The 26,584-nt window shown below is 33.6% G+C and overlaps 1 protein-coding gene across 1 annotated transcript; it reads left to right on the top strand.

Moving 5' to 3' along the window:
* The first annotated feature begins 1,268 nt into the window (after positions 1–1,268).
* LOC128998057 (ras-related protein Rab-35-like) lies at positions 1,269–20,742 on the top strand. The gene is made up of 5 exons (XM_054424025.1): positions 1,269–1,661; positions 9,335–9,509; positions 10,079–10,203; positions 15,402–15,526; positions 19,377–20,742. Exons 1-5 carry the CDS (start codon positions 1,610–1,612, stop codon positions 19,503–19,505), a joined length of 606 nt encoding a protein of 201 aa, XP_054280000.1. The 5' UTR covers positions 1,269–1,609; the 3' UTR covers positions 19,506–20,742.
* The last annotated feature ends 5,842 nt before the right edge of the window (positions 20,743–26,584 follow it).

Here is a 26,584-nt window from a genome sequence, read left to right as displayed (position 1 = left end):
GCTGGAAAATATATAGATATAAATGATGTCAGAATATCGACTCAGTCACGGAAGACGATGATGATGAAAGTTACCGTCATTACTGCTTGTTACTTGTTACCATTATTACTAGGCATAGTCTTCTTGTTGTTATTTATTGTAGTTTTTAGGTCTCACTCATGTATTTATTGCCAGCTTCCTTATTTATTATTATTGCACGATTTTTGTAACCACTGTTATTAACTTATTATTTGCTACTTATGTATAGTTCATAGTTTGACAAAATTGTATTAATGGAGAAACCGTTGGAATAAATAAATAAATAAATAAATAAATGATCTCCACACGAGCACGGGAGATGATTACCATTTTGACGTAATCGCGGGAGACGATTATTATGTCTACTACATGACCACGGGAGACGTTGTAATAATGTCTTCACAGCCCCGAGGGATGATCAGAATTTTGCCCCGATCGCAGAAGACGATCATAATGTCTACACGACCGCGGGAAACAGTCAGAATTTTGCCGCAATTGACGTTGACGATGATGATTTCCACACGACCACGGCAGATGATTACCAATTTGAGACAATCACGGGAGACGATTATTATGTCCATAATACCACCAGAGACGTTGTAATAATGTCTTCACAGCCTCAAGGGATGATCATAGAATTTGGCTCTGATCGCAGAAGACGATTATAATGTCTTCACGACCACAGGAAACAGTCATAATTTGGCCCCGACCGCAGAAGACGATGATAATGTCTACACGACCGCGAGAAAACATTCAGAATTTTGCCGCCATCTCGGAAGACTATGATAATCTTCATACTGAAGGATATCATTTAACTTTTTCCGCAATTGTGGGAGACGATTACAATGTCCACACGGCAGCGAAGGATTACCAAAAGTTTACCGCGATTGCACGCAAATACAACCACCATTTTATTTATTTCCTAATTTCTTGGCGCACCCCATAAACCAATTGCCTCGCGCCCCAGGCACTTGCCTACCCACCCTGCCTATTCGGTAAATCGGCCGCAAATAGTTGATTAAAGACGTTACTAATTCATTTTACTACATTTTAATGTGCATAATAGATACTTTTATTAATCCATTTATTTATGTATATACTGTGGGATGTCAATTTAAAACTTTCATATATCAAACTCTTTTATATGTATACAACAACTTTTTTATATAATAGTGTTCATACTCTATGCTACTAGCTTCTTAGTCATATTCGTCACAGTTGGTTGCAATGCAATTGCAGAAAATTGCAATTATTTTGTTGAACTGTTAAAGTTGAAAGGGGTGATTATAGTATATTGTTTTCAATTACATAAAATTGTGGACTATCTGAATATTTAATATAAAACGTATAAGGTTCATAATTAATGTAAATTTGTAATAACTTATAGTGAACAGGAAATATTTAATAATGAGGGGAAGACTGATTTTATGATAATTAAAATTATACTTCACTCATCATGCATTTTGTGGAATAATGTCCGATATCTTGGTGAATCATAACATAACAGAATTTCATAAAAATTGAATAGTTTAAATAATGTGTTCTTAAATTTGGCCCGCTTAGAGATAAATCTGTGTATTAATTGTTAGTCATGGCAAGAGAATACGACCATCTGTTCAAACTGTTAATAATAGGAGACAGTGGTAAGTTGTAGCCTAATAGTTGGTAATAAGTTTTACTTTATACACTTCTCACTTATTCGTTCGTTTATCAAAAGATTCTGATACAGCAAACCATAACAACATGGGTCTTAAAACTATTTTGTAGTTTTTAAAATAGGCTTAACGTACATTCAACTGTCATTATGGCTTATGCTCCACCTTATTTTTAGGTTAAATATAATTGTACTGCTAGTGAAAATAATTTGCTGGTTAGACTTAAATGCCTCTACGTTGATGCTTTTTATCTTTATTCCATTTGTTTAAATGGTTCATTATCAAAAAATGAAGATACCCTGAATCAAGATTCTAACCTCTAAATGTAGGCTACAATTAAATCAACATAAAATAAAACCTAGTATAGGCGAAGTTTAATAGTTGAATGATAGGCCTACATGCCATATTTGTTTTTCATTTCAATCTTTGTTAGCAAACCTGCAATTTTGAAGTTATTTTTCATATAGGTCTAGGCTAATAACTTTTAACTTAGGGCCCTAAGTTATGCCTAATATTTCTTTAAGGTCAGGGCGGATTGCTAACTTACATTAGCCTACATCTTGAGTGATAGATCCTTGGTTTAGTTGATGTATGATACTGATGTGTACGATCCCCTAGGAACAAATCGAAACTAGGCTAATAAGTTAGCCTAAATAGGCCTAGGCTACCCTCTAATTTAGGCTTTATCAAGAATGGAATTATGGGTAAATATAGGGTTAGCCTTTGTTTTGTCTAATGCAGAGTATCAACTCAAATGGTAAGCCTATCCTAGAGCGGTGAAATTGAATATTAAAGGTTTTTTGGGTTTGTTACCGGAAATTTAAATTTTTGAAAGTTTTTTAGTACGGGTAAGTTAGGGCCTAGACTTGCTGTCACCAGTAGGCCTAAATAATTAGTCTGAAAATCCTCAGTAAAGCCTCCATCATGTCTGGGGTGACATAATGATTAGACTATGTATACAATTTTGGTTTGTCCCATGTAGGCTACCGTCAAGCGGGGTAATTCTGACCCCCCAGGGGTAACATTGCCCCCGGGGTCAATTATTTGTATTATATGCTTTTTTAAATAGTAGGTTATAAATAAATTGAAAATAAAAAATATGATAAATTACAGTAGTTTGGCAGCAATTTGAAAACAATTAATATTTAGCAGAAATTAGTTTTATAACAATAAAAAAATATTATAATACAATCATCTACAAAACAGCTGTATAATTTCATAACAAAAAACTTTTTCAGCCCAGCAAAAACTGTTGGTTCTGGCACTGTCAGGATTTTATATGGTAAAATATATATGTTTTTAGGAATATCTGAGCACTTTATTACAAGTAAATAAAGAAAATTTAATAAATTTATTATTATTTTTTAAGGCCTTGTAACATTGACCCCTGAATTTTTTTGCCTTCGGATAACTTTGACCCCTCGTTATAATTCCAAGTTACTAATTACACATAATTTTAATTGATTCTGGTATATTTAATTTAACTGATATATGTATATAATGTGATAGGCCTACTAAAAATATTGATTTATAATTGTTTTATTTTTATCTATGAAGTTGAGGTAAAAGCAATCTATGGAAAGCGAGGAAAACAACACTTTAACCAGGTCTTTGCCTGTTAAGTTAAAAAAATTAACAGTTTGTTGAAGTAATGTGACTTAATTCTGTTGACACTAACTATGGGGAAAAATTTACATCTAAAAGAAAATTATGTGTTTTCTATTCTGCCCCATCTGTAGATCTGATTAGTTGCCGGGAACTCTGGAATCTGATGGGCGCAAAATTTTCTATAACTTTTTGGAAGGGTTTGAGTAAAGGAAATTTAATGATTTTAGTCTTTAATAACTTGTAGTTTTGATGTTTTTCCTTGGTGTTACATCCTAATAATGTGATTTTGAGAAAAAAAAATGCTAACTGGAACTAGGCCTATTCCGTCATTATAGCCTGGGTGTGTTTATAAAAAAAATTGTTATGTTCACTCCTTGATGTTGTTACCACTCTATTGTTCTTAAGTAACATTGACCCCTTTTACAGGGGTCAAAGTTTCATTGTACACTAGTAACATTGACCCCAGTGCTTTATTATGTATAATTTTTATATAATAAATGTAGGGGGTCAATGTCACCCCAAGACACGGGGTAACATTGACCCCTTTTATTATTTTTTTTATGACTAACATATGACCATAAAAAACAAAATAATTACTGGAAGGTAATCACACAGTACCTGTATATCATTTAAAAAATATATTGTGAATATTAATCAATATAAACAAAAATTAATCAACAAAAACATCAAAAAAGGGGTCAATCTAACCCCGGTTGACGGTACCTACATTAACTTGTACGTCACCTCAAACCCAACCAATGTTAACCTTTTAAACATAAGGGAAACCAAATCCACTCAATTTCAGTAACTAACATTGTTACAATCAGTTGTAAAATCATGCCATTCATACAAGTGCTCTAAAGAGCTGTAGGCCAACCACAGTATTGTTGATTTTAAGGCCTTGATACTTTATTGGACAAATCTGAAGTCATCCAATGCAAAGAACAGCTGAACGACTAAAACCAATGTTTGCATTACCGGTACGGTACCGGTAGTCATAAACGGGTAGGTTTTATTAATTTGTCTTGGTACCGGTACCGCTGCCCTTCGCCTGTTATTTGCCACTCAGACGTAGCCTACTGTAGCCACCAATTCAATTTCAAGTAGGCCTAGGCCTAGATTAAGGTTGGACCGATGTCAAAGCTGTGCCGTCCCTGTCACTCACTACTCGTATCGTAACCAAGTCCTAATAGTCCTTGACTAAGCTATTTCTATAAAGGTAAATTTAACTTTAAATTGGTAGGCCTACCTAGGCTATTCATTTGCCAATTAACTTAAGTTCTGAAATTGTAACTGTTGGCTATATTAGCTATATTGTTAACTTAGTTCTATATTTATATTTCCTCAACATAGGCTAATAGTTGATGAATGTTCTGAATTGTTGCCTAACATTATATTTACTTAGTAGCTTGTATAAGTTATCATGTCGTCAGTAGCCTAACTTAAGTAAGTGTGTCATGTATCAACAATTCATATTCATTAGGCTAGTCTACTTTTGTCTATGTTTAATCTGTAACTTTCAAATTTTATAGAAACAGACAATGATAATAAATTAAATAGAACAAAATTGGTACCTACCTATGAGATATTAACATAGAACAGAGATCTTAATCAAACTTATGGATGTTTGCAATGAATTTTTTAGAATATGAAGGGAGAAAGAGGTTTGATTTTTGAGAACAGTCAATGTGCACGTTGTGAATAGTCTACTTTTTTCTCAAATAATTTGATTTTAAAATTTGTAATTGGAATGTAAGAATGGTTTTTTAAAACCCTTTTTTGATGAATATTGAATACTATGGCTAAGAAAACAAGTTTATTTGGGTCTTAGTCATAATTGTTATGCTATCAAAACTTTAATTCAGTGTTGTACATGGAAGCATTAAACCAATTGCATGAGTACCTAGTAGAAAATTCCAACCTTTTCTATAGGTACAATTTTCTTTTAAGAAAACGTGCAAAAAATACCATTTGCTTGATAAATTCATATAAAACACCTTTATAACTGGTGGAGATTTGCTAGGCCCTTTATGATTCAAAATTTAAAATAAATTTAAATTAAAACTTATGACTCATTGTTATAATTTAACAAAGAATCAAGGGTCAGAGATTATGATTTTTGATACGATGAAAAAGGCATTAAAAGGACCACAGAATTGTAAAACTGTTAACATGTTAAAAATCAAAGTTTAAGGGTGTTAAAGGGTCAGCTGCTGTTTCTCTGTCAACTTGGAAGAGAATAGCTGATTCCTATCTAGTTGTTAGTCTACAGGACTATGTATTGTTATAAATTGTTAGCCCAAGATTCACCTAGTTTATAAAAATTATTAGACCAGGCTATGTGTGAAAGTAACTGTTAAAAATCAAATCCTTGAAAAATAAAATATGTTTGATGCACAGCTTGTTAAAGTTTATAATTCATTATAAAGCTCAGATTTTAAAATGTAGCTAAAATATAGAGGTGTCTTTATAGGCCTATATGATTCGTTAGGCCTACTATGTCTTTTTAATTCATTGCACCTAAAAATAGTTAAGAACTAAAACCCTTTACTTCATGGTTTAGCTAAGCATCGATTGTTTATTGTAATAATTGGCTAAGGCCAATTTTGGTCTACAATACTTTGGCCATACTTTTTATTGTAGCCATCTTGTGGGGGATTTAGCAATATTTATAATTCATTAACAGCGTGGGAATTTTGACAATAATATTTAATAAAACAAGGAGACATTGAACATTACTTAACCCTCCAAGTGTTATTTGTCGCTGCAGCGACACATAACACACTTTGTGTAGTGTTTTGTGTCGCTGCAGCGACTCACAAACACTGTTTACGGCGAAGGCTCTATGACTGACAAAATCGGATTGAACTGGATCGAGTTAGGTATCGTTTTATTTGACAGATTCAGAGCTTTCTCCGGAGGTCTGTCTCTAAGCGCTATTCATTTTAGTTCCGAAAATATTGTAGCAGACAGCTGACGTGCGTATTTGTAAACAGCTCGGTTAACCTCGGACCGATGACTGATGTGTTTTATTACGTTTATCGTTGTTTTAGTGTTAAAAATCAAAAGTAGTGATATACGTGGTGCATTATAAGAAGATTTAAGTGATTTTGAAGGGCTGGTTGATGATCCTGAAGAAGTAGGTAGTGATATTGATGTAAATTATCAGCCAGATTCCTAGCTATGGTTAGGCTATGCATTCTTAGCTAAACGCTATGTACTGAAATCTGTTTTTTGCCCATAACTTATTTATTTGCAAATCTACTTCCTTATATTATTATATATTTGTAATCCTCATAAAATTTAGAACAAATATTTATAGGCCTATAATTTATACAATTTCATTGAGCGCAAACTTATTTTTTTTTTTTAATTTTCCAAAATATTTTTTTTTACCTAAAAATTTTTTTTGAAACAAATGTTTCTTATGTTCTATGTAGGTATAATATTGAAGCCCATGATTTTCCAAACAAAATGTTATATAGAACAGTAAAATTAACATTGTTTTCAAGCTTCTCAGATCCGTTTTAATAAAACCTTGCAAATGAGCAAAAAATAGGCAGACATTAAGGCCAAAACAAGGGACACTCGGAGGGTTAAACTAAAATTAAACTACAATGTTGTAAATTTGGCTTTGTCACATCAACCATCAATATGATAGGGACGGTAGAGTGAGGAAGAGAGACAACCGTTTAACCAATTAGTAGGCATAGTTTAGTTAGACCCCTCCTGAATCATCTATCATCATGTTGACCTTCCAACCAGAGAATTGTAACTTGCTTTGCACATAACATCAGCTGTATTGGATAGTGTGTCATTGTTTACTTTAAGGTCATTTTGTTGTTTTACTCACAAAATGCACACATAGAGATGATTTAATGATGATTTTAATGTTTTTTTTACTGGTTGTAAATATTACAATTACAATAAAAATTCCCCACTAGAAAATATATTTTTCAGTATGCATTGTTCGGTGTTCCAGAAAATCTGTACATGGTTAGTTTGATATCCCAATGATTTCCATAAAAAGCAGAACTAATGAAAAACTATAAATTTGAAAAACATGATATAGAAAAAGTTTTTTTGAGAATATTTTAAGCCTACTTAAACTTATAAATTGTAACATTTGCTATAAACTCATTACCAGGAATGAACAGTTCAATTCTTTAGTTTTGATGATTTACTTTTTAGGTAGGCCTACTGGTACGGTATCATGAGTAATGTATTTTTTCGCCACACTATACTGTTTATAGACTTTCCACGCATGAAATTAGTCCATAAAACAGCTGTTTGCTGCCTCCTTAATAAAATGGGGTTTTATTACTTTCTACTGTTCTGTAATGAGCTTTTACCGGACACCAGCTGATTATAATTGGCAATAAGTCAACGAATCAATAAACGAAAACAACCTCTCTTAGAAGTTGAGTAACGATTGTTGAGTCCTTTAGTCGGTGGGAATATATAACAAATGTGTGCAGTTTGGAAATTTTTTTTTTTGAGTTTAGAGTAGTATGGCAAAAAATATTGTACCCTACGTCACTCGTTGAAAATGTGTTTACTGTAGGCCTACTCGTATGGTAAGCACCTATTTTCCGGACTAATAACGTTATAATATCCTAACTACTATTAAATACGTAGGTACGTTGTAATGTAAAGCCGTGTTTACACTGTATTTATCAACAAATGTTATCAACTACCGTATTTTATTAACAAAAGTTTCTAACAAATGCTATTTACATTTTTTTTTTACTTGTAACTTTTGTTTTTAACATGTTGCCACCTAAGCCATGTTAACTACGGAGTTAATAACATTTTGTTGATAACTTTTAGAAAATGTGTGTAATTAGTCAGCAACATATCGTGTTATTAACACAAATCCGGTGTTTCTAACAAAAATGTTGTTACCCACCAAGAGTCGGTAACATTCTTTTATCTTCCCAGAATGTTAATAACAATTGTTATCAACAAATGTGTCTGCTAACATTTCCTTAAGAGTCTTCTTCACCCCTGCGAAAACATAAAAACATGCCCTTGCTCCGGGTTGAATGTGAGAAAATATAATGTTAAAACTTTTTTCCCTTACAGATTAATGTTGGTTCTAGGGCCCTCATACATGATATATATCCAAGAAAATCACTAATATAAGTACAAAAAAATCTTAAAGTAATGTAAATTGAGTCACTTTTAAACACTGATAAAACTAATTATTTTTTTAATTTTCAACCTTTTGAGGTAAAAGAGCTCTAATACAACTATTCAACTACATTGAAACCAAATTTAAAGAAAATCTGTTGAAAAACAGCCTCCGAAACGGGGGACGAAATTTACATGTTTTGTCGGAGGCTACTTCGCTACTAGCCTTTTTCAAAACTTGGTTCAGGCGGCAGATGAATCAATGACGTGTCGATTTAGTTGTCATGTGCTTTCGATGTTTTCAGAATGGCGCGCATAATGACCCTGCGCTACCCGCCCGTCCTCAACACATTCCCCCCAAGGTCATATCCCCAAAACGCAGGGTGATGAAGACTCTTAACTGGTATTGCTTTCCGATAGCTGGTGTCCTTTTTAAAAATTTGGTGACTTATCATTTGAATAAAATATTTAGTCAAAACTAGCCATTCTTAGGAAATTCTTGAAGCTCCTGTCACTCCTTAACTCACTCGACAAAGGATCCATGTCATCATCTTTTAAATCTAGCAACATGTCACTTCCACTATATCTCGTTCTCGCCTTAAGAGAAGGTTAACCCAACATTTCTTGGTTTCCTGTGTGTGCGTCACCAAATCAAACAGGCAGCAGTATCAAGAAACACATCCTGCTTTTTGGCCTCTGCTGAATTAATAGAACAAAATTAATCTTTCAAAACTGGATTTCTCTAGGACCTAATCAAGTAAGTTTTTGATGACGTAGATTTTTATGACGACATTTTAGTAAATCTTGTTAAAAATTAATACTAAGTCAAGGGTGCTTTTAGTTGTTGAAAAAGGGCCCTTCCTTGGTGATTAGTAGCCTACATATAGTTGAATTAATTTTAAATCAAGATCTGCTTGCAGATGTCGGGAAGAGTTCCCTGCTAGTGAGGTTTGCAGATAACACATTCTCCGGCAACTACATAACTACCATTGGTGTAGACTTCAAGATCCGAACTGTGGAGGTTGACGGAGAAAAAGTCAAACTGCAAATCTGGGACACAGCTGGGCAGGAGAGGTTTCGCACGATAACATCTACGTAAGTTAAACCAGTTCCTTCAACATTTTTGTCCATTTGGTTTGTGGTAGAACGAAAATGTGAAATTGTCAATGGGAAATTAAGTCTAATTATTCATTGCTTTTAGGCTATTTTTGCCTACCGGTATATACCCATTTTGGGCATAGATTAAGTGTAAAATTCTAAATGTACTGTCCTCAGACTAATCCAAATCATTAATTTCACATTTGCTGTTTACTCCAAAGATTTTGAGCAATTGTGGACATTTTATTGTCCAGCCAACCAGGAAACCTTGCAAACTGTACAAAATGTTTGTAATGGCTATGGAAAATTAGTGAATTTTTCTTGTTTCGAATACCGGACTATACAGTTCTCTACGTTGTGTTTCTTTTGTGATTTCCCTGTTTTGGCTGAGTTTGTGCACTGATCCTGTTATGTTTAAGGTACTTTCACACCTGAGTTAATGTTTTGAAAACTAATTTTTAATAACCCTAATAGAAAATTCCCGTAACAATCTCTCAAAAAACAATCCTTTATTATTTTATTACTATGCAATATCAAATTTGTAAGTGTTTTCTGTTATATCGCAGGTACTACAGAGGAACCCATGGAGTGATTGTGGTTTATGATGTGACCAGTGGTGAATCTTTTGCCAACGTCAAGCGATGGCTTCACGAAATAGAACAAAACTGTGAAGTTGTGAACAGGATATTAGGTAGGACATATTATTGATAGTCATGCTGTCTACCCTCCGGGAAATTCGGGAAAACCAGGAAACCTTCGAGAATTTGATCTTACCTTGAAATATCCTAGAAAACTCCAGGAATTGACCCAAACCTCCGGGAATCCGAAGCCTGGCCATCAGAAACGATGTTTAATCAAAAGCCCACCGCTGGTGTTGCCAGGATCGCAGGAAACAATCATCGGTATCCCCGAAACCACAAAATATGCTCAACGGTTATTGCTGCGATCACGGGAAACGATTATCAGTTTCGCCAAAACCGCAAAATATGCTAACGGGTATTGCCGCGATCGCGGCGAGACGATTATCTGGGTCGCAGAAACCGCAAAGGGTTTTTGTGACCGGGGTCACAGGTATTGCTGTGATTGCGGGAGACGATAACTAGTGTCGCTTTACCTACCAGTAATACCGTTTTAATATGTTGTATATATGTTTAATATGTTGTATAATGTTTTAAATATTATTATTCCTTGGAAAAGTTTTGTTTCAATGTTATAGTGCCTACCAATTAAAAAAAGTAAATAAGTTAGGCCTAATACAATTTCTATTTACTATTTCTGAAGTAGACCTAAATTTTTTTAAATACATTAGTTAAATGCATGTGACTAAAATGATGATTTCTTAAAAAAAAATTGAATTTTTTTATATCAAAAGGCGTGATATAGCTTAAAGTTCCAGGGTTCCGATAGTAGTTCTTAAAATTCAGGAATTTGTCTTGAATTCTCATGGAAAACTCCTTGAATTTTTCAAACTAGATTTAGTAGACACCCTGTAAATGTAAGCATACCAGATTTTTCTCGCCATAGTAAAAATGCTGAATGTTTTATTTTTTTTTGGGCGACAAAGCTCTTAGCGAATAAGTAAAGGAAGAAGGAATACAATACAACTCCCCTGGGAAGGTGTTTACCACACTCATATGGAATCCTGCATATCATGCTTAAACCGTAAACACCTACTTCCCAACCTTGTTGCATAATATACTATTAAAATGTGTTTTAAAAATAGAAAATCAAATTAAATCACAGCTATTCTAGTCAAGTCCATCTATTTTCCAAAACTATTATAAACCTTCACTCTACGAGGTAGGTACAGAAAGTAAGTTTCGTTTTAAAATAAAAGAATAACGAGTACAGATACAGGAAACAAATTTATTAAATAAAATCTACAACTCTTTTCAACATAACTCCCGTGATTTTAGAGGCATTTGTCATACCTTGGTACAAGTTTGAGTAAATACCCTCCTCGTAGAATGTTGTCGCATGTGTAGTCAACCATGAGGTAACACGTTCTTTCAGCTCTTTATCGCAAATTAACTTCTGACCGCCTTGAAAATACTTCTGCCTCGTCCCTGTCGGCCACTGCCGCCACTATCTAGGTCTTAGCAGATTTAAAACTCTCCTGCCAGAATATGCCAAAACGCAACTCATGCGGTCCTTGGTCCTTCCAGCCTTCACATATTGCTTTCCTGCATATGGAAACAGCATCTCTAAGGAGGACATGGCAAGAGTTCAGAGAATTCAAAATTCTGCCATAAGGTTCATTTTTGGCCTTAGTCGCTTTGACCACGTGTCCTCCTACAGAGATGCTGCTAAGCTCATCCCAATGGATGACATGTGCAGAAAGCTGACCTGCTGCCTGGTCCACAAAGTGCTCACGCTGGGAGAGCCTCATTACCTCAGTGAGAGGCTGAAGTACAGGAGGGAGATCTGTCTACGTAGTACTCGCTCTGACCTCAGGCTTCACTTTCCTAAAGTTAGGCTTGAGGCTGGAAGAAGGTCTTTTTCTTATTTCGGCCCGCAGTTGTACAATGGCCTCCCTCAAGTGATTAAGGGTTCAAAATCTTATAACTCATTCAGGGCCGCAATGAAAAAAACAAGTGTATAATTTATGTTTTAAATCATTCTGTTTGACATTTCTTGTATATACTTATGTAAATATATTAGGATAGTTTAGATTTAGTGACTTGAGTTAGTTTGAAAAACATGTATCATGAAACTCGCTCGTAAATAAAGGCATTTTTATTTATTTATTATTTATTTATCTCGTCTTCTGTCAACGTTCCGGCGACTGCTACATTGTTGTCGACTTCAACGAAATCTTCAAATGTTGTGTCATTTACATTACAGTGAGTCATTACTCATTACGGCATTCCATTCGCTCTCAATTAGATCTTCAACAGGATCTGGTGTAACTGTGATAATTTCTGGTTCAGTTTCTCCATTTACAAATCCACACGTTTTAAAACAACAAGGAATTGTTTCTTGAGTTACATTTTTCCATGATTTGTTTGCCATTCTCATCGCTTGTAGGATATTGATTGGAACGATGGCTTTCTCTTCTTTGATATTTGATAAAATATGTCTTACAACTTCTTTCCTGTAGAGAGTCTTGACATTTTATATAATTCCGTGGTCCAGTGGTTGAAGTTTTGACGTTGTGTTGGCAGGAAGGAACTGAACTTTGATTGCGTCAAGCTTTGGGATGTTGTTATGTGCAGTACAGTTGTCAACGAATAAAAGAATTAACGTTTTTCCTTTCTCATTTGTTTGTCTAGCTTAAGCAACCATTGCCCAAAAAGGTTACTATTCATCCATGCTTTTGGATTTGCGTCATATTCAAAAGGAAATGACTTAACACCAAGAAAACCTCTTGATTTTTGTAATTACCGATCATAAACGACTTTAACTTTTCTGTTCCTGTCATTTTACTCGCTAGCAAAAGTGTTGCTCGAACTTTACTGTTTATACCACTATGACATTTTTCGTTTTTGAAAGTTACTTAAAGTTTTATCGGGAAGACATTGGTAGTTCAAGGCCGTTTCATCAGCATCAAATATATTTTTAGGATCATAGTCTTTCCATATTGTTTTTAGTTCCTCTTTCCAGTTTTTACATACATTGTCATCAAAGCTTGCACTCTCTCCACACACCTTACGAAAAACAATGTCATTTCTTTGTTTGAATTTCTCCAACCAACCATTACTTGCTTGAAAATTATCATGGCCTAATGATTTGGCAAAACTTTCAGCTTTTTCTTTGAGGATTGGCCCCCCTACACTTACGTTATGGTCCCTACATTGTTTAAACCATTTTATCAAGCATTCCTCCACTTCAGGAAATTCGGATTTACGCACTCTCTTATTGTTTAAATTACCTGCCTCCATTCGTTGCCTAACTAGTTCCTCTTGTTTAAGGATCGGTAGATAATGTGCTGGCGGGGATACCATACTCTTCAGCTATATCCTTTTTACGTTTTCCACCACTGTTTACTTAATCAATTATTTTAAGTTTTTCTGCCAAGGTTAAGGACTTGTACTTCTTAGCACTCATTCTTGCTCACTGCACTAATACTCATCAACTAACAATCTATTAGGCCTAACACCGCAAAATCTGACTGACAGTTAAAGACGTCTACGTTGCATATAAAACGATTGGAGACTGATGAGCTAACTGTGGGAAGATCAATAAGAGCGTCAGTTCATGTTTCAACAGGATAATTTTTTGTCAGTTATTCGAATTGCAGAGGCTTAAGGTAACACAGTTCGAATTGTAGAGGTTGACTTCGAATTGTGGGTAACACTTTGAATTACGGCAATAAATTCGAATTGTAGAGGCTTGGGTATGTGCAAATTCAAATTATAGAGGCTGCCTAAAGCGTAAAAATCACTTTGAATTATCGGTATATTATTTTTCTAATTATGGAGGTTTTCTGAGGGTAATAGACAAAAATTTCTAATTATAGAGGATTTCGAATTATCAAGGTTCGAATTAGTGAGGTTCTACCGTATATACATAAGCGAGGGTTAACTGCGGAAATGGGTTATGGAGCATACGAATAGCTGTGAAAAACTGTTTACTTTGTAGTCTTTTGTGAGAAGTCTAGCTACCCATAAAAAATAACTCCTTTCAAAATGAACATTTTCATGGCCATTTAAAAAATCACCAGCCAATTTCTACACCTTGTGCTATACCTCATACGTGGCGGGATATTCAATAATTCCACAGAGAAGTGAGATCCTGAGGATTCAAGCTTATGGGACAATCGTGCGCCTTTAGCTCTGGTATGGTGGGGCGAAAAGGAAATGTACTTGTGAGCAAGGAATAGCCAGAACTGCGATGGCCACACCATTTTTTAACAGTAGTTGTAGCACACAGGGTGATCCTACAACGTGAACGCTGTAGTATTTGATGGCGAGGGAGGGAGGAAGAGCAGAAGGGGATGATGAATATAATTTGCTCTAGATATTTTAGGGACTGGTGCTAGACACCACTTAAGTGTACCATTCAATGTACCCTCTGTATCTTACTTCTCTGTCACAATCCTAAAAAATTTTTAAGCACACAGCAAAATGTACACGCCAGCAACAGAGCTGCAAACGGTTTCATATTGATTATACAGCTAAAAAACTTAACAAAGGAATATTTATAATAAACATGCTTAAGAACAGTGTAGATTTTAATACCTTGAAATGCATTTACTATGCACATATACATTCCCATCTAAGTTATGGAACAATTGTATGTTGAGGTAGTAATTATAAAAAACAACTTTTGTCATTGCAAAAACGAGCAATAAAAATCATGTACAATGTTGATTTTAGTACACACTGTAAACCATTATTTAGGGAGGCTAATATTTTAACTGTACAAGCAATGTATATTTTAGACTGCCTTGTGTTTGCAAAAAATAGTTTATCTAGACAGTGTCGATACAGCGCCACAGCTACTAGTTTTATTGAAAAATCCAAACAGTATTATAATATGTTACCTAATAGAATAAGATGTTTTAATTGTTTTAAATTTAAAATAGTACTTAAAAACTACCTGTTAAATCTGTTTCCATATAGAGAAATAGACTTCATAAATGATGTTAAATTAAACCTAAGGTAAAACCTTTAGTTCTAAGACATTTCCTTGACTGTGCCTTGCATGTAAACCAGTGTAACGGCAATAAAGCATTCTTATTCTTATTCTTATTCATTATGTTTACAAATAATGCCAGAAAGCGGCAAGGAGCCTCGTTGTTTAGTACATTCGATCTACAGAGTTCTACGCAAAAACGGCTCTTACTTAAAAAATATCCCTCTAGAATTTAAAAGTTAAGCTACAACATGAAAATATCCTGTTATTTTGAAGAGTAATATCCCTCTAACTAATAATTTTTTATTCCAGTTGGAAACAAGAACGATGCGCCAGACAGGAAAGTGGTTTTGACGGAGGATGCGCAGCGATTTGCTGATCAGATGAGAATCCAACTGTTTGAGACCAGTGCCAAGGAAAATATCAATGTAGAAGAGGTAAGTCAAAAGGGTCATTGAGCCAAAATTAAAATTTACTTATCTACCCTTCACCTAACTACATTGAGCTACTTTGTTCAGTTCTGCTCATATATTATAGCAGCACCCAACAGATTTGCTCCTATATACAGGGTGGCGGAAAAGTCCCTTTACACAATATTGCAGTACGTATTACACTGTTATAAACACGATTTATCAGCAAATATTCGTACGTGAGTAGTAAGGCAACATCGGGGGAGAGAATGAAGCCTCACTCTCCCTTCCCAACCACCGCCACAGCCCTAGAACGTGGCGACACCCAGTAGAGAGTTAGGGCGGCCTTTGCACGAGTCACCCCAGAAATGATGAAACAAATTAGCTAACGAACTTGGAGTCGATTCAAGCTTTGCCGAGACAATGGAGGTATGCATGCCGATGTTTTGGACTAAAAATGATGTTCACTTGGTGCTGTCCACAATTTCTGGTTAAAATAGATTTCTACGGTTTTAATGAACAAAAATTTAATTTACCTTAGTGTAAAGGGACTTTTCGGTCACCCTGTAGTTAGTTACAGTGTCCTGTATTGGTTGACGACACAGCAAAATGTAGGGCAAGAGTGACAAGTGATTTGGAGATAATTTTGTTCAAGATGAATGACAAACCAAGCAGCTCCCAAGGCACTTGTCTTAAGCATGGTGTGGTTAGAATATATAGCTCTTCTAGTCCTGTAATAATCAATTGAAGAGGTTCATGCTGATACCACAAGTGTTTTAAGACAAGAATAAAAACTAATCACATTCTGGCCGCCCACAGGTTTTATGACTGGTCTGGGAATCTGAAATTACTTGCATTGTGTGAATCTCAAATTGCCTAGTATCCAATTAGTAGAAATTAAGCTACAGGATTGTTGGAATCGCAGGAAAGCTGACTATTTGCTCTTTGGCTACAGTAGGTACAGTGGGTATAGGTATGTGCCGATCGCCACATATATACAACACTGCGATCATTGCCACGGACTGAGGTGTACATTTTAATATTACACATCTAGACCGGGTGTCACTTGGTTAACAATACACACAGACTGCCGGCCCGTGATGCAGCAAAGCAAAAAACAGTTTTGCCAACTATCATATGACTAATTATCATATCCACAGACCAAGTGATGCCCAATTCAATTCAATTCAATTCAAATATCTTTATTCGTTTTTATGTACATTGTACAATAAATAGTGTCAAAATAATTACAATAAAAATAGTGTCAAAATAGTTCAACAGGATAAAAAACAGCAAAACATGAGGAATGGTTATAAAAACAACAAAAAATACATTTTACAAATCTAGTAAAATTTCAACTAATTATAGTGACTGAGGGAGGTGAAAAAAATCGTCAAAAGAATAAATTGCTAAATTTATTAAAAACTCTTTCAATATTTTTTTAAATTTGTTTGGATCTGTTTCTTTTTTAATATTTTTATAATAATAAATTTAAAAAATCTATTACCTGCATAGGATGGTTTCTTTTCAAAAAATGTAGTCCTGTGTGGTTGTATATTTTCGTTCTTATTTCTTAAATTATAAGAATGGGATTTTTCTTTTGGTTCCGAATATACTTCTCACAAAGCGACAGATGTGCGACAGACATCTCTGTAGAGCACTGCAGATGATTCAGGGCCTTAAAATATACCATTATGAAGATATAAGCTTTTTAATATCATTGAGACCCCGAGGCTAACATGTGACGTCAGTCTATTTTAATGTGACCAGCCGTCGCATATATGTGACGGAAGTTCATGGATAGAAACCGACCCTCGCATATGTACGTCGCTGGTCCATATGAATTAAAATTTTATTGAGCGGAGAGAAAGCGGAGCTCTTTGGGATCGACTTCAATGCAAACTTTATAACACATTAACTCAATAACGGCTGAACATATTTTAGCCATGAACTTACCAAGGTTGTTTTGTCAAATGTTTGGAAGGTTTAAACTAAACCAATTTAAATTTTTGATAATGCCTATATAATTTAAAAGTTACTGAAAGTTTTAAAATTTATACATTGGCCTTATGGGTTGCCATGATGGTTACAAAATAACAACTTAAATGTAAGCAAAACAAATAATCGTAGCATATGTTAAAATTAAGCCACGACCTAAACACAGTACAAAGGAAAAAATTCTGGTGATGACCACTGACCACTAATAATACAGAGAAAGTCTTAAGTATACATTTAAGTCGCAATTTAGAAACAACCACTGATTGAATAGGTACAGAATTTTACAGATTTGATTTACGTAGTTAAATAAGGTTATAACAAATAACATGGACTCATCTTATAAATGGCAAACTTAAACAGGTCCACGACGTAGAAAGTGGTAAAGGAAGTAGTAAAGGTGAGCAGTCATATTAAGACAAATTTCAGAATGCATTCTCAAAAACTGCCTGATATTTGTAGAAAATGAAGACGAGCAATAAACGCCCGAAACGCATGAACAACTACTTCTGGAAATTTTTTTAGATAGTTGAATGTACACTTGCTTGAAAACAATGCTTTTCATAATTATGTTAAATGTAAAAAATTTAATAAAAAAAGCAAACCTCATAAGGTATGGTGACCACTATTTGTGCAATTCTCTCAAAGCAGTGTGCTGGTCTTTAAAAAGTTACATCTGCTAATCGCACGGATCCATGCATGATTATTTCTGCCTGAACTGTAAAATCTGGCCAAGATTGAGAAAATGTCGATTGGTTTCGGTTCAATGTCGGGTTCAACCAGAATGGTGGGTTCACCAGATGACATTGGCAAGCATTAACAGGAAAAATACCCATACAAAGGATGTTTGTAATGTCCACATCTTTACTAATGAAACTTGTTATAGATTTTGATAGTTCTCAGCGAAACTGATAGGTTAAATTGATTAAATAGTATTTTGTATTATATTTATAAACATTTTATTTATTTATTGCTTTATCAAAAACCATGAAACGTGATCGCAAGCAATTCTAGTTACTATTGCGGTAACGAACGTGTTAATCAGTTTACCAGAAACCTTAATCAAGTGAGAGTTCATAGAAAGCCTATAAGGCAGATTAATCTAGGGAGTAAAATACAAACTTTGTTTGAATCTTTACAAAGACTAGGGACCAAATTTAATATAGCTATATATATTTCGTCCATTGAATCAATTTTCCGAGTACTTGGGACTGAGCCTTCCTCAAGAGTATTGTTAAATATCGGATAGTTGAAGAGTAGGTGCTATTGTCAAATCTAGGTCTTTGGGTGATGACCCTAAAGACCTAAAGAATAGTATTCTCGCATTGTTGAAAGAGTGAAACTAGAGGCTGATGTTTCGCATGGAGCAGCTATCCATCTTTAGGGCAAACTACTATTTAACTCGTAGTACTTTCAACTTTCAAGAGTTCTGCTGACATAGTTAATGGGTCATAATAGTTGCTTTTGCTTACAATAAGTCGTTCCACTAGTTTGAATTGATAAAAAAGTTCTTCTATTCAACAGAAATAAGTAATTTAGATCAGCACAATCTGTCGGTGGCTCACATCAACTACGACGATTTTGATTATGGAATGTCTAGGTGCATTAATAGTTAAAAGTAAAGTACTAAATTCAAAACTACCTCTTAGGGGAAAAAAGGATAACAAATCAAATCAATCACGTCTGACGAGTATTTTAACATTAGGTTGATTCATAACTGTTATTATTTACTACTTTACCACCTTTGTAAAACAATTTGAATAAAGAATATAAATATAAATAGGGTGGTTTTATTTCTATAGCAATTTTAAAATTATTTTAGGTTATAATAATTGAGTTTAAGGCTCTCAGTTAGTTAGTGACTTATTTCTGGACTTTTTAGATGTTCATGGCAATCACTCGTCAAGTCCTGCACACAAAGAAGGAAAGGAAGGAGCGACAAGCCGGACAGAATAGTGATACAGTTAATCTACGGAAGCCGAAAACCAGTAAGAGACAAAAATGCTGTTAGCACCTTCTGACTGGCATTACTCCAACTGTATAGCCCCCTGTGTATTTGTATAGTGATTGTTTTATTCGCTTTATTTTCATTGTGGTTACATCTATGGAAAGAAGAGAAAGCCATAAAACTGTATAGGCTCTAGTTTTAAGTAATATATAAATACATCGCGTTGTTAAGTATTGAATGTTCAATACAGAGCACGGACCACGTTTTGTAAATTTTTACCAGCTCAATTCTACCCTTGAGGTCCTTTGCTCAACAGTTTTATGGTGTAGATTTCTCCCTTAAGTACTAAATTTAGATTTTCAGTTTGCATGCATTTTGAATCGGACTTCTCTGCTTTTGGGACCTCATAATAATATTCTTGAAACAACATAATCTGGTAGTGAAATGACATTTTAAGAACCGGCATGGTTTTATTTATGTTAAAACTTAGTTAAATAGTTAATGTTAGTTGAGTTTTCTTCATTATTTTTTAAATATACCTGTGAAAGTTGTAATAGTTACTTACGCAAGTGTTCTAAACATTATGCTGTTGGCTGCTATGTTTATTTTTTAAAACAGTTGCTGCTCTCCCCCTGATGAAACCAGAAGTACAATTTTAAAACTATCCTAGAGTTTTAACCCTCATCTTTGCAATATGTTTGTGACCATCATGTTATTTAATACTAGGCTATTTGGTAAACTTAGAAACTACATATTATCGTTCCTAAATTAATAAATTAGTAGAATTTTTATGTTATTTTTAAAGGTCTAAGTTTCAATATTGGCATCTGTAATTAGGATTACAACTAGCCTACTTTAAAATTTAGTGTTAGTGCTGAAAGTTATATTTTAACCTGTGCTTCATTTGGACTTTCTGCATCGTTGATGTGTGTAGATCAGATATATTTACATTCCTTAATAATACCCAATAGTTTGTAGTATTATGAAAAAATAATTAATTTTAATAGTACTTTTTAATAATGTACTGATTACATTTCAACAATATTTTATTTTAGCTTTAGCTGTATTCTGTTCTAAACACTCTTTTTAGTTACTCACTTTAAGTGAAATATCGTTGGTTTAAGAATTTTCCTGTTACTCGTTAAAAGTACAAAATCATGGTCCAGTTCAAAACTGGAATAGCTACATAATACTGTAACTATTTTGCATAAAGTACTATTTTAGATACATTTCTTTGTTGTAGCTTCAGTGTATCATTGTGTGAAGCATTTATTTTAATAAATATTCTTTTTGTGTTCAATGTTGTATGATTGTAAAGTAGCACAAAAACTACAATTAAAACTTACCATATCACTTATTTTTGTTATTTTATTGTAATATCTTGGTTTTCATAACCATATTTTAACTGGGGTTTCTCCAGGTAAAATTAGTATTAACTTATTTTTAAGATTAGCCTAGGCTTAAAAATTTGTTCGAGATGAGACCTACAATATACTGTAGAGCTTGGTTCAGGTTTAAAACAGAGCTTATCGTAGAAGTTTTTGTCAGGATATCCGTAATGTTCAAGTGTTAACTAGTAGGGTTTAAGGTACAGGTATTAATTTTGGAAATGTTTAATTTAGACAGACCCTTTCTCTCTCTTATTGGCAGTTCTACAGTTAGTTAATGTTATTATGTTAACTTATGTTGTTAATGTGTTCTTAGATATACTGCTAACTAACCCTACCCTGGGCCCCAGAGCTTAAAACTTTTAGGGCTTTATATTTATTTTCATACAATTTTCAGGACTTCCATAAAATATTTTTATTAATATTAATACAAAAAATAGTACACCAGGAAAGTTTGTTAATTCAAAGATTTTAAATTTCAGGATCTCAGTCAATTTTGTATACATGAAAGTTCTAGGATATTTATTTTTCAAATTCCAGGAGTTCAAATACCTAATAATTCATTGCATTTTAAGAGTGAGTTTTTCCAAAGATTAATTACCACTTAAACCTAAAACAACAGTAACAAAGAATTTCAAGTCTTAATAGTTGTACATTTTTATTTATTTGTTCATGACTCCATTTTAGACAATAACGATAAAAAACCTGATAAACTAAAGGGCTTGAAATATTAATGTAACCAAGTGTTTTATTTACAAGCGATGATTGTGATTTTGCTGATATTTCCTGACAAGCTGACAATTTTGCTATACAATCTTCCATTGTACTTCCTTCCTTTTGTTTACTTCATTTAATTGCAAACCTTTTTGCGGCATACATGAAAAGAAAACGTTTTATAAAGATACATTTTAGCACAGTTTTAGTGGTATATTGTATTGTTTGAGTTTGTTATACAGTTCACTGAAGATGTCTTAAAGATTTTAATGCCTGTAAATATTTTTCAAATCCGGATCACAAAATTGTATTCTATTATTAATTGAAAAATGTTGGGATTGTAAATTAATAAGTTTGAGATATGTAATTTACTTACAGTAAATTTGCTTCCTTTTAAAGGGCCTAATAACGTGAATGTAATGCTTAACTAATAGAAGTAAAAAAAAAAAAATGTTTTAGTAATTTTTAAATACATTTTTACCTTCTAAGAAATTTGATTCCATTTGAAGAAAATTAAAAACGTTTGCAACATTCAAAATTGTTTCACTTAACAAAAAGAACTTTAAAATTTTATGCTCATTCCCAATAGTTCATATTTAATTAAATATGAATTTTTATTATATCGTACATACAAACTAACCATTTTCAACATGTGTACCTTTCAGAAATTTTAATTTTTTCTAAATAAAAACTGTATTTTAAAAATAAAGCTGGAGAAATAATCAACAGGATACTACTAAGTCTTTGCTTAACATAGCATTAAGGTCCTCATGCTCTAGGATATGGACATTTCAAAGTTCCTTTGATTTGACATGCAATTTTGTTAGTTAACTAAGCTAAGTTATCGGTAATAAATACTTCAACCATCTTGGTTGTGAGAAATTCATAGAGCATTAACATAGCATTCCACAATGTACTACTAAGCTGTGACATTCAGTTCATTTTCAAACAAATACTGTCCATCCATGTTTAGTTTCCTACATTTTATAGAACTATATACCATTAAAACTGTATGCAGTTAACCACACTAAATACAATAACAAACCCGCTGTAATGTGGCAAGGTTGGTATCATTATTTTCAGCCTTGTTAGGTTTTTTTCTATAATGCCAGTAAAGTGTGAACTGGTTTGTTAATATTTTGCCAGACTCTAGAGAACGAGTTTTTTTCCTGATGAGTATCACTGTTTTGTTACAACCATGGTACTCATGGGTTTAAGCTTAGAGATCTGTACCAAACAGCTATAACCTGTTTATTTAGCGGTTGAAACATTAATTTAAAAGAGGCAAGGGGTAAAAGTATTTATGAGTTTACTTCCACTCACACTCATTATAACATTCGTTACCTGTGTCGATGTTTTATTTCTAATATGTAAATAATCTTGATAATTTTAAAATAGTGTTATGCCAGTACGTCGTTTTAACCACATCCAATAATTATTTTTCTTATTTTTACTGTCAACATCACATTTTTAACTTTTGAATTACTTCTTGAATTTTAACCAGCACATTCATCTTGTCAAGGGATTTTTTAACCATGTATATTTTGTGTTTTCAGTCAGCCCTGTGATTCTCTATCTGTGTGTAATATATTGTTGATGTTGATTTGTATGGATAACAGTTCCCATTCAGTGTGAAATTGTATTTTATGACAGTGTATCCATTTTTATAAATAAATGTAGTAATTAAATCTATACATATATAAATAACTGTAAATAATACTTTGTGTAGGTGGTATGAAGTTTTCCAGACAGAACCCTTTTGTAGGTCGGTTTTATTATCAACCAATGGCCTAAAAAGGATTGTTGTTATGTATTATTTGGATGTGACCGAATGTGTCAAGATGTTTTAGAGGGCTAAAATAAAACATGGTAACAAATTCTATAAATATTCGCCTGAAATTTCGTTCTTATGTTTGTGCTCAGTTTGGGATTTAATTAAATATTGTACGTGTTTCAATTGTGCTTGATACAAAAGTACACAAACGTAAGCAATACTGCCCATTTACATGTAGGAAAACTAAATGTTTCTCCAAATAGATGTGAATATTTTGTTGATACTGTGAGGCTTTCGATTGTATATCATATCAACTGACCCTAAATGTATTCATGTTGAAACAAATAAATAATTTTATGGCATTTTTATGTTGTCTGAATACCAAGTGTTGCTCTACACCAGGGACTCTCAAACTACATTACACATTCCTAAGGGGCTCAAGACACAAACAGCAATAGCACACTAGCCTGACCACAACCAGGACAAAACTTGGACTGCTCGTTGTTGTACACCTTGCAGTCAGGGAATGACACCCCCATGACTTTGAATGTATGCCAATCTTCAATCTGGAGATGTACATATTGAAGTTTTATCTCTTAAGAATTTTATCTCAGGCTCATTAAGTGAAAGAGAAAGCAATATTGGGTTCATCCGATGTTTGCTGTCAGTTCTACAAAAGGACAGTTTGCAACATATTATGGAGAACTAATTAAATACGAAGATATATTGACAGTCCTATCCTTCGTAGCAATGATAAAAACATAACTCAGTGACAAGATACAGCATATTGTACTGAGGAGAGGCGGACTCAAAGTCCTAGCACGTCAACCGAAGCTTATTGTGCATGCCCCACTTGCGGCTAACTATACGAGCCTATGCCCAAGTCCGGGAGCTTCCCTCAATAAAGAATTACATTGTCATTTTAAAAGGTATAGTGCAAGACCACTCATTAAATAAATACATTTTTGTGATAAATTTGTAATTTTTGTTGTATCAATCTAATAGACATAAAATGTAGCCTATTAATTTAACTAGTGTCTTGATATCCCACAAAAATAATATATTCGTAACTTGAGAATCAAATTCTTAAGATAATCTAATACTATGAATTGGAATACTCAATGTAGTGGAATTTTACCCCCAGATCAAAACTGATGTCACAGCCAAGGGGGGGTAAAGTGTGCCTAATTTTAATTTATGTGTGCCCAGCCCGTTATTATTTTATAAAAAGAAAAATCAAATAAACACGATAAAACAAAATTTCATTTTTACTCAATGTTATCATAGTGCATCCACAAGTTACTTTTACATAAAATGAAGCCTTCTCTTCTGGCTTGAATTAAAGTCATCAATAACTTTGGAAATGATAACTTCAACACTCCTTTCCTTTTTGCTCATTCTCGCCCTTCACGCATTTAATGTTCCTTATTTCATTACGTAAATGTAGTATTCTACTACACCAATACTTCTTTCTAAGTTTATGATTTTCAAGTTTTCAAAAGACATTCTATCTTTCTGTGCCAAACTTAGCATGATTAATGGAGAATCGATAAAGTTTGAAAGTTCTCTGTGGGTAGACTTTTCAGTTTTGAACATTTGTAAATTCTTAAGACTTTTACTTCAAAATTCTGGGGTGGCGAAATACTGGGTTCCACAATTCTGGGGGGGGGGGGTGGCAACTGCCACCCATTGCTACCCCCGAATTACACGCCTATGGTAGCATCAATGCATTCTAAGGACTAATCCACAATCATACAAGAACGGTCAGCGTCTTACTTATTTCCATAATCAATTACGCAATTCTGAAAACGGAATATAACATCTCTAAACTGTAGTTAGTAGTATAGTTCGGCCAAAGTTTCTGTGCGTGCGACCAGATCTGGTCGGGTCTAGGCGAGGGGGTTGGCGGGGGTACTTTTGCGAAAACATTTGTGTCTTGCAACTCACTCACCCGTACCCCAGGACTACCAATAACCGGTATCTGTATGTTTTAGTTGGGCAAGTTGCGACATGTCCCCGCGCACAGAGTTTTGGCCGAACTGTACTGTTAATCTTGTGACAAATGGTTTGAGTTACTATGAATATAAATAAACATGTAAATAATTTTGTTGGAAATTCATGGGAAGCCAATACACAAGTTATGTGTGAGTTTGTCTATGGTTTAGCCTGCTGCTGGATATATCACTGATGCTTGTGACATTGATGTCTTACTAAATAGACTAAAACTACAAGAGTAAAAGCGGCTCTTATCCTAACCCCTCTTTCTTGGTTTCCGATTTTGTTTTTTTTTCCTTCATAGCTCTACCTAGTGCAAAAATACACTAATAAAGAGGAAAAGGAAAGATCTTACCTGCTTCTCTTAATAAGTAATAGGTATGGGTATGGGTCTCTTAATAGGTATGGGTATGGTGGATACCCATACTTATTAATTAATGTTTCTCAAGGAGAAAACCGTTGGCAGTTTCAAAAACCATAATTGTGAACAGCCTCCTATCTGAAAAGGACTGAGTTTTGATCTGAAGGTGATTTACCTTTCTCTCAGGAGTCTTAATAGTGTCGAGGACGACTTTTAAGAAATAATTTTATTTTTTTTTCATGACAAGTGTTAAATTTCCAATATTAAGACCTGCTGTCAAAACATTTATTTTAATTAATGAAAACTACAACATTTTATGCGTTATTGACTCTTATTTTACAAAAAAGTTCGTAAGTTACATGGATTACCGAGATAGGTAAATTAGTAAGTTGATCTTTTCATGAAAAAAAGGCTAAAAAAGGCTTAAACCGACCCCCTTCTATTTTTGGGGATTTTTCTTCAGTTATTGTTAATTATAAGACAAATTTATTTAGATATGCTACTAAAATCGTTTCAATACAAGGTAGCTTTTAGAATTGAACATTTCATTTATTTATTTATTATTATTTATTTATTTATTTATTTATTTATTTATTTATTTATTTATTTGAATAGTATTTTATCATTATTTACAATAAAATACTGTAAACAATTGGTGATATGCCATCCAAGATAATGTAAGTAGGTAATGAATAAAGACAAATGGATTTTATAAATTTTATTTGTTTTTTTGTGTTTTTACAAATTTTATTAGTTTTTTTGTGTATTTTTTTGTTTTTATCATAGTAACATTTGAACAATAGCTAAAATATTCTATAAAACTTAACACCTAACTATTCTATTTTTAGGATCCCCAAAAACAAATTAGACACGATCTTCTTACAAATATCCATTTTCAAATATCACTATT

This window comes from Macrosteles quadrilineatus, unplaced genomic scaffold, assembly GCF_028750875.1.
Source record: "Macrosteles quadrilineatus isolate MER2022 unplaced genomic scaffold, UCM_ALF_1.0 Scaffold_7__1_contigs__length_78375512, whole genome shotgun sequence".
In the NCBI taxonomy this organism is placed as follows: Eukaryota; Metazoa; Arthropoda; class Insecta; order Hemiptera; family Cicadellidae; genus Macrosteles; species Macrosteles quadrilineatus.
Note: the sequence above shows the minus strand (reverse complement) of the source record. Positions and strands in the feature narration are given on the sequence as shown.

Bases quoted from the DNA above. Each gene is read 5' to 3' on its own strand.
- LOC128998057 (XM_054424025.1), top strand. From the start codon at position 1,610: ATGGCAAGAGAATACGACCATCTGTTCAAACTGTTAATAATAGGAGAC. The intron at 1,662-9,334 runs GTAAGTTGTAGC...ATCTGCTTGCAG, and splicing joins GTTAATAATAGGAGACAGTG to ATGTCGGGAAGAGTTCCCTG. The intron at 10,204-15,401 runs GTAGGACATATT...TTTTTATTCCAG, and splicing joins AGTTGTGAACAGGATATTAG to TTGGAAACAAGAACGATGCG.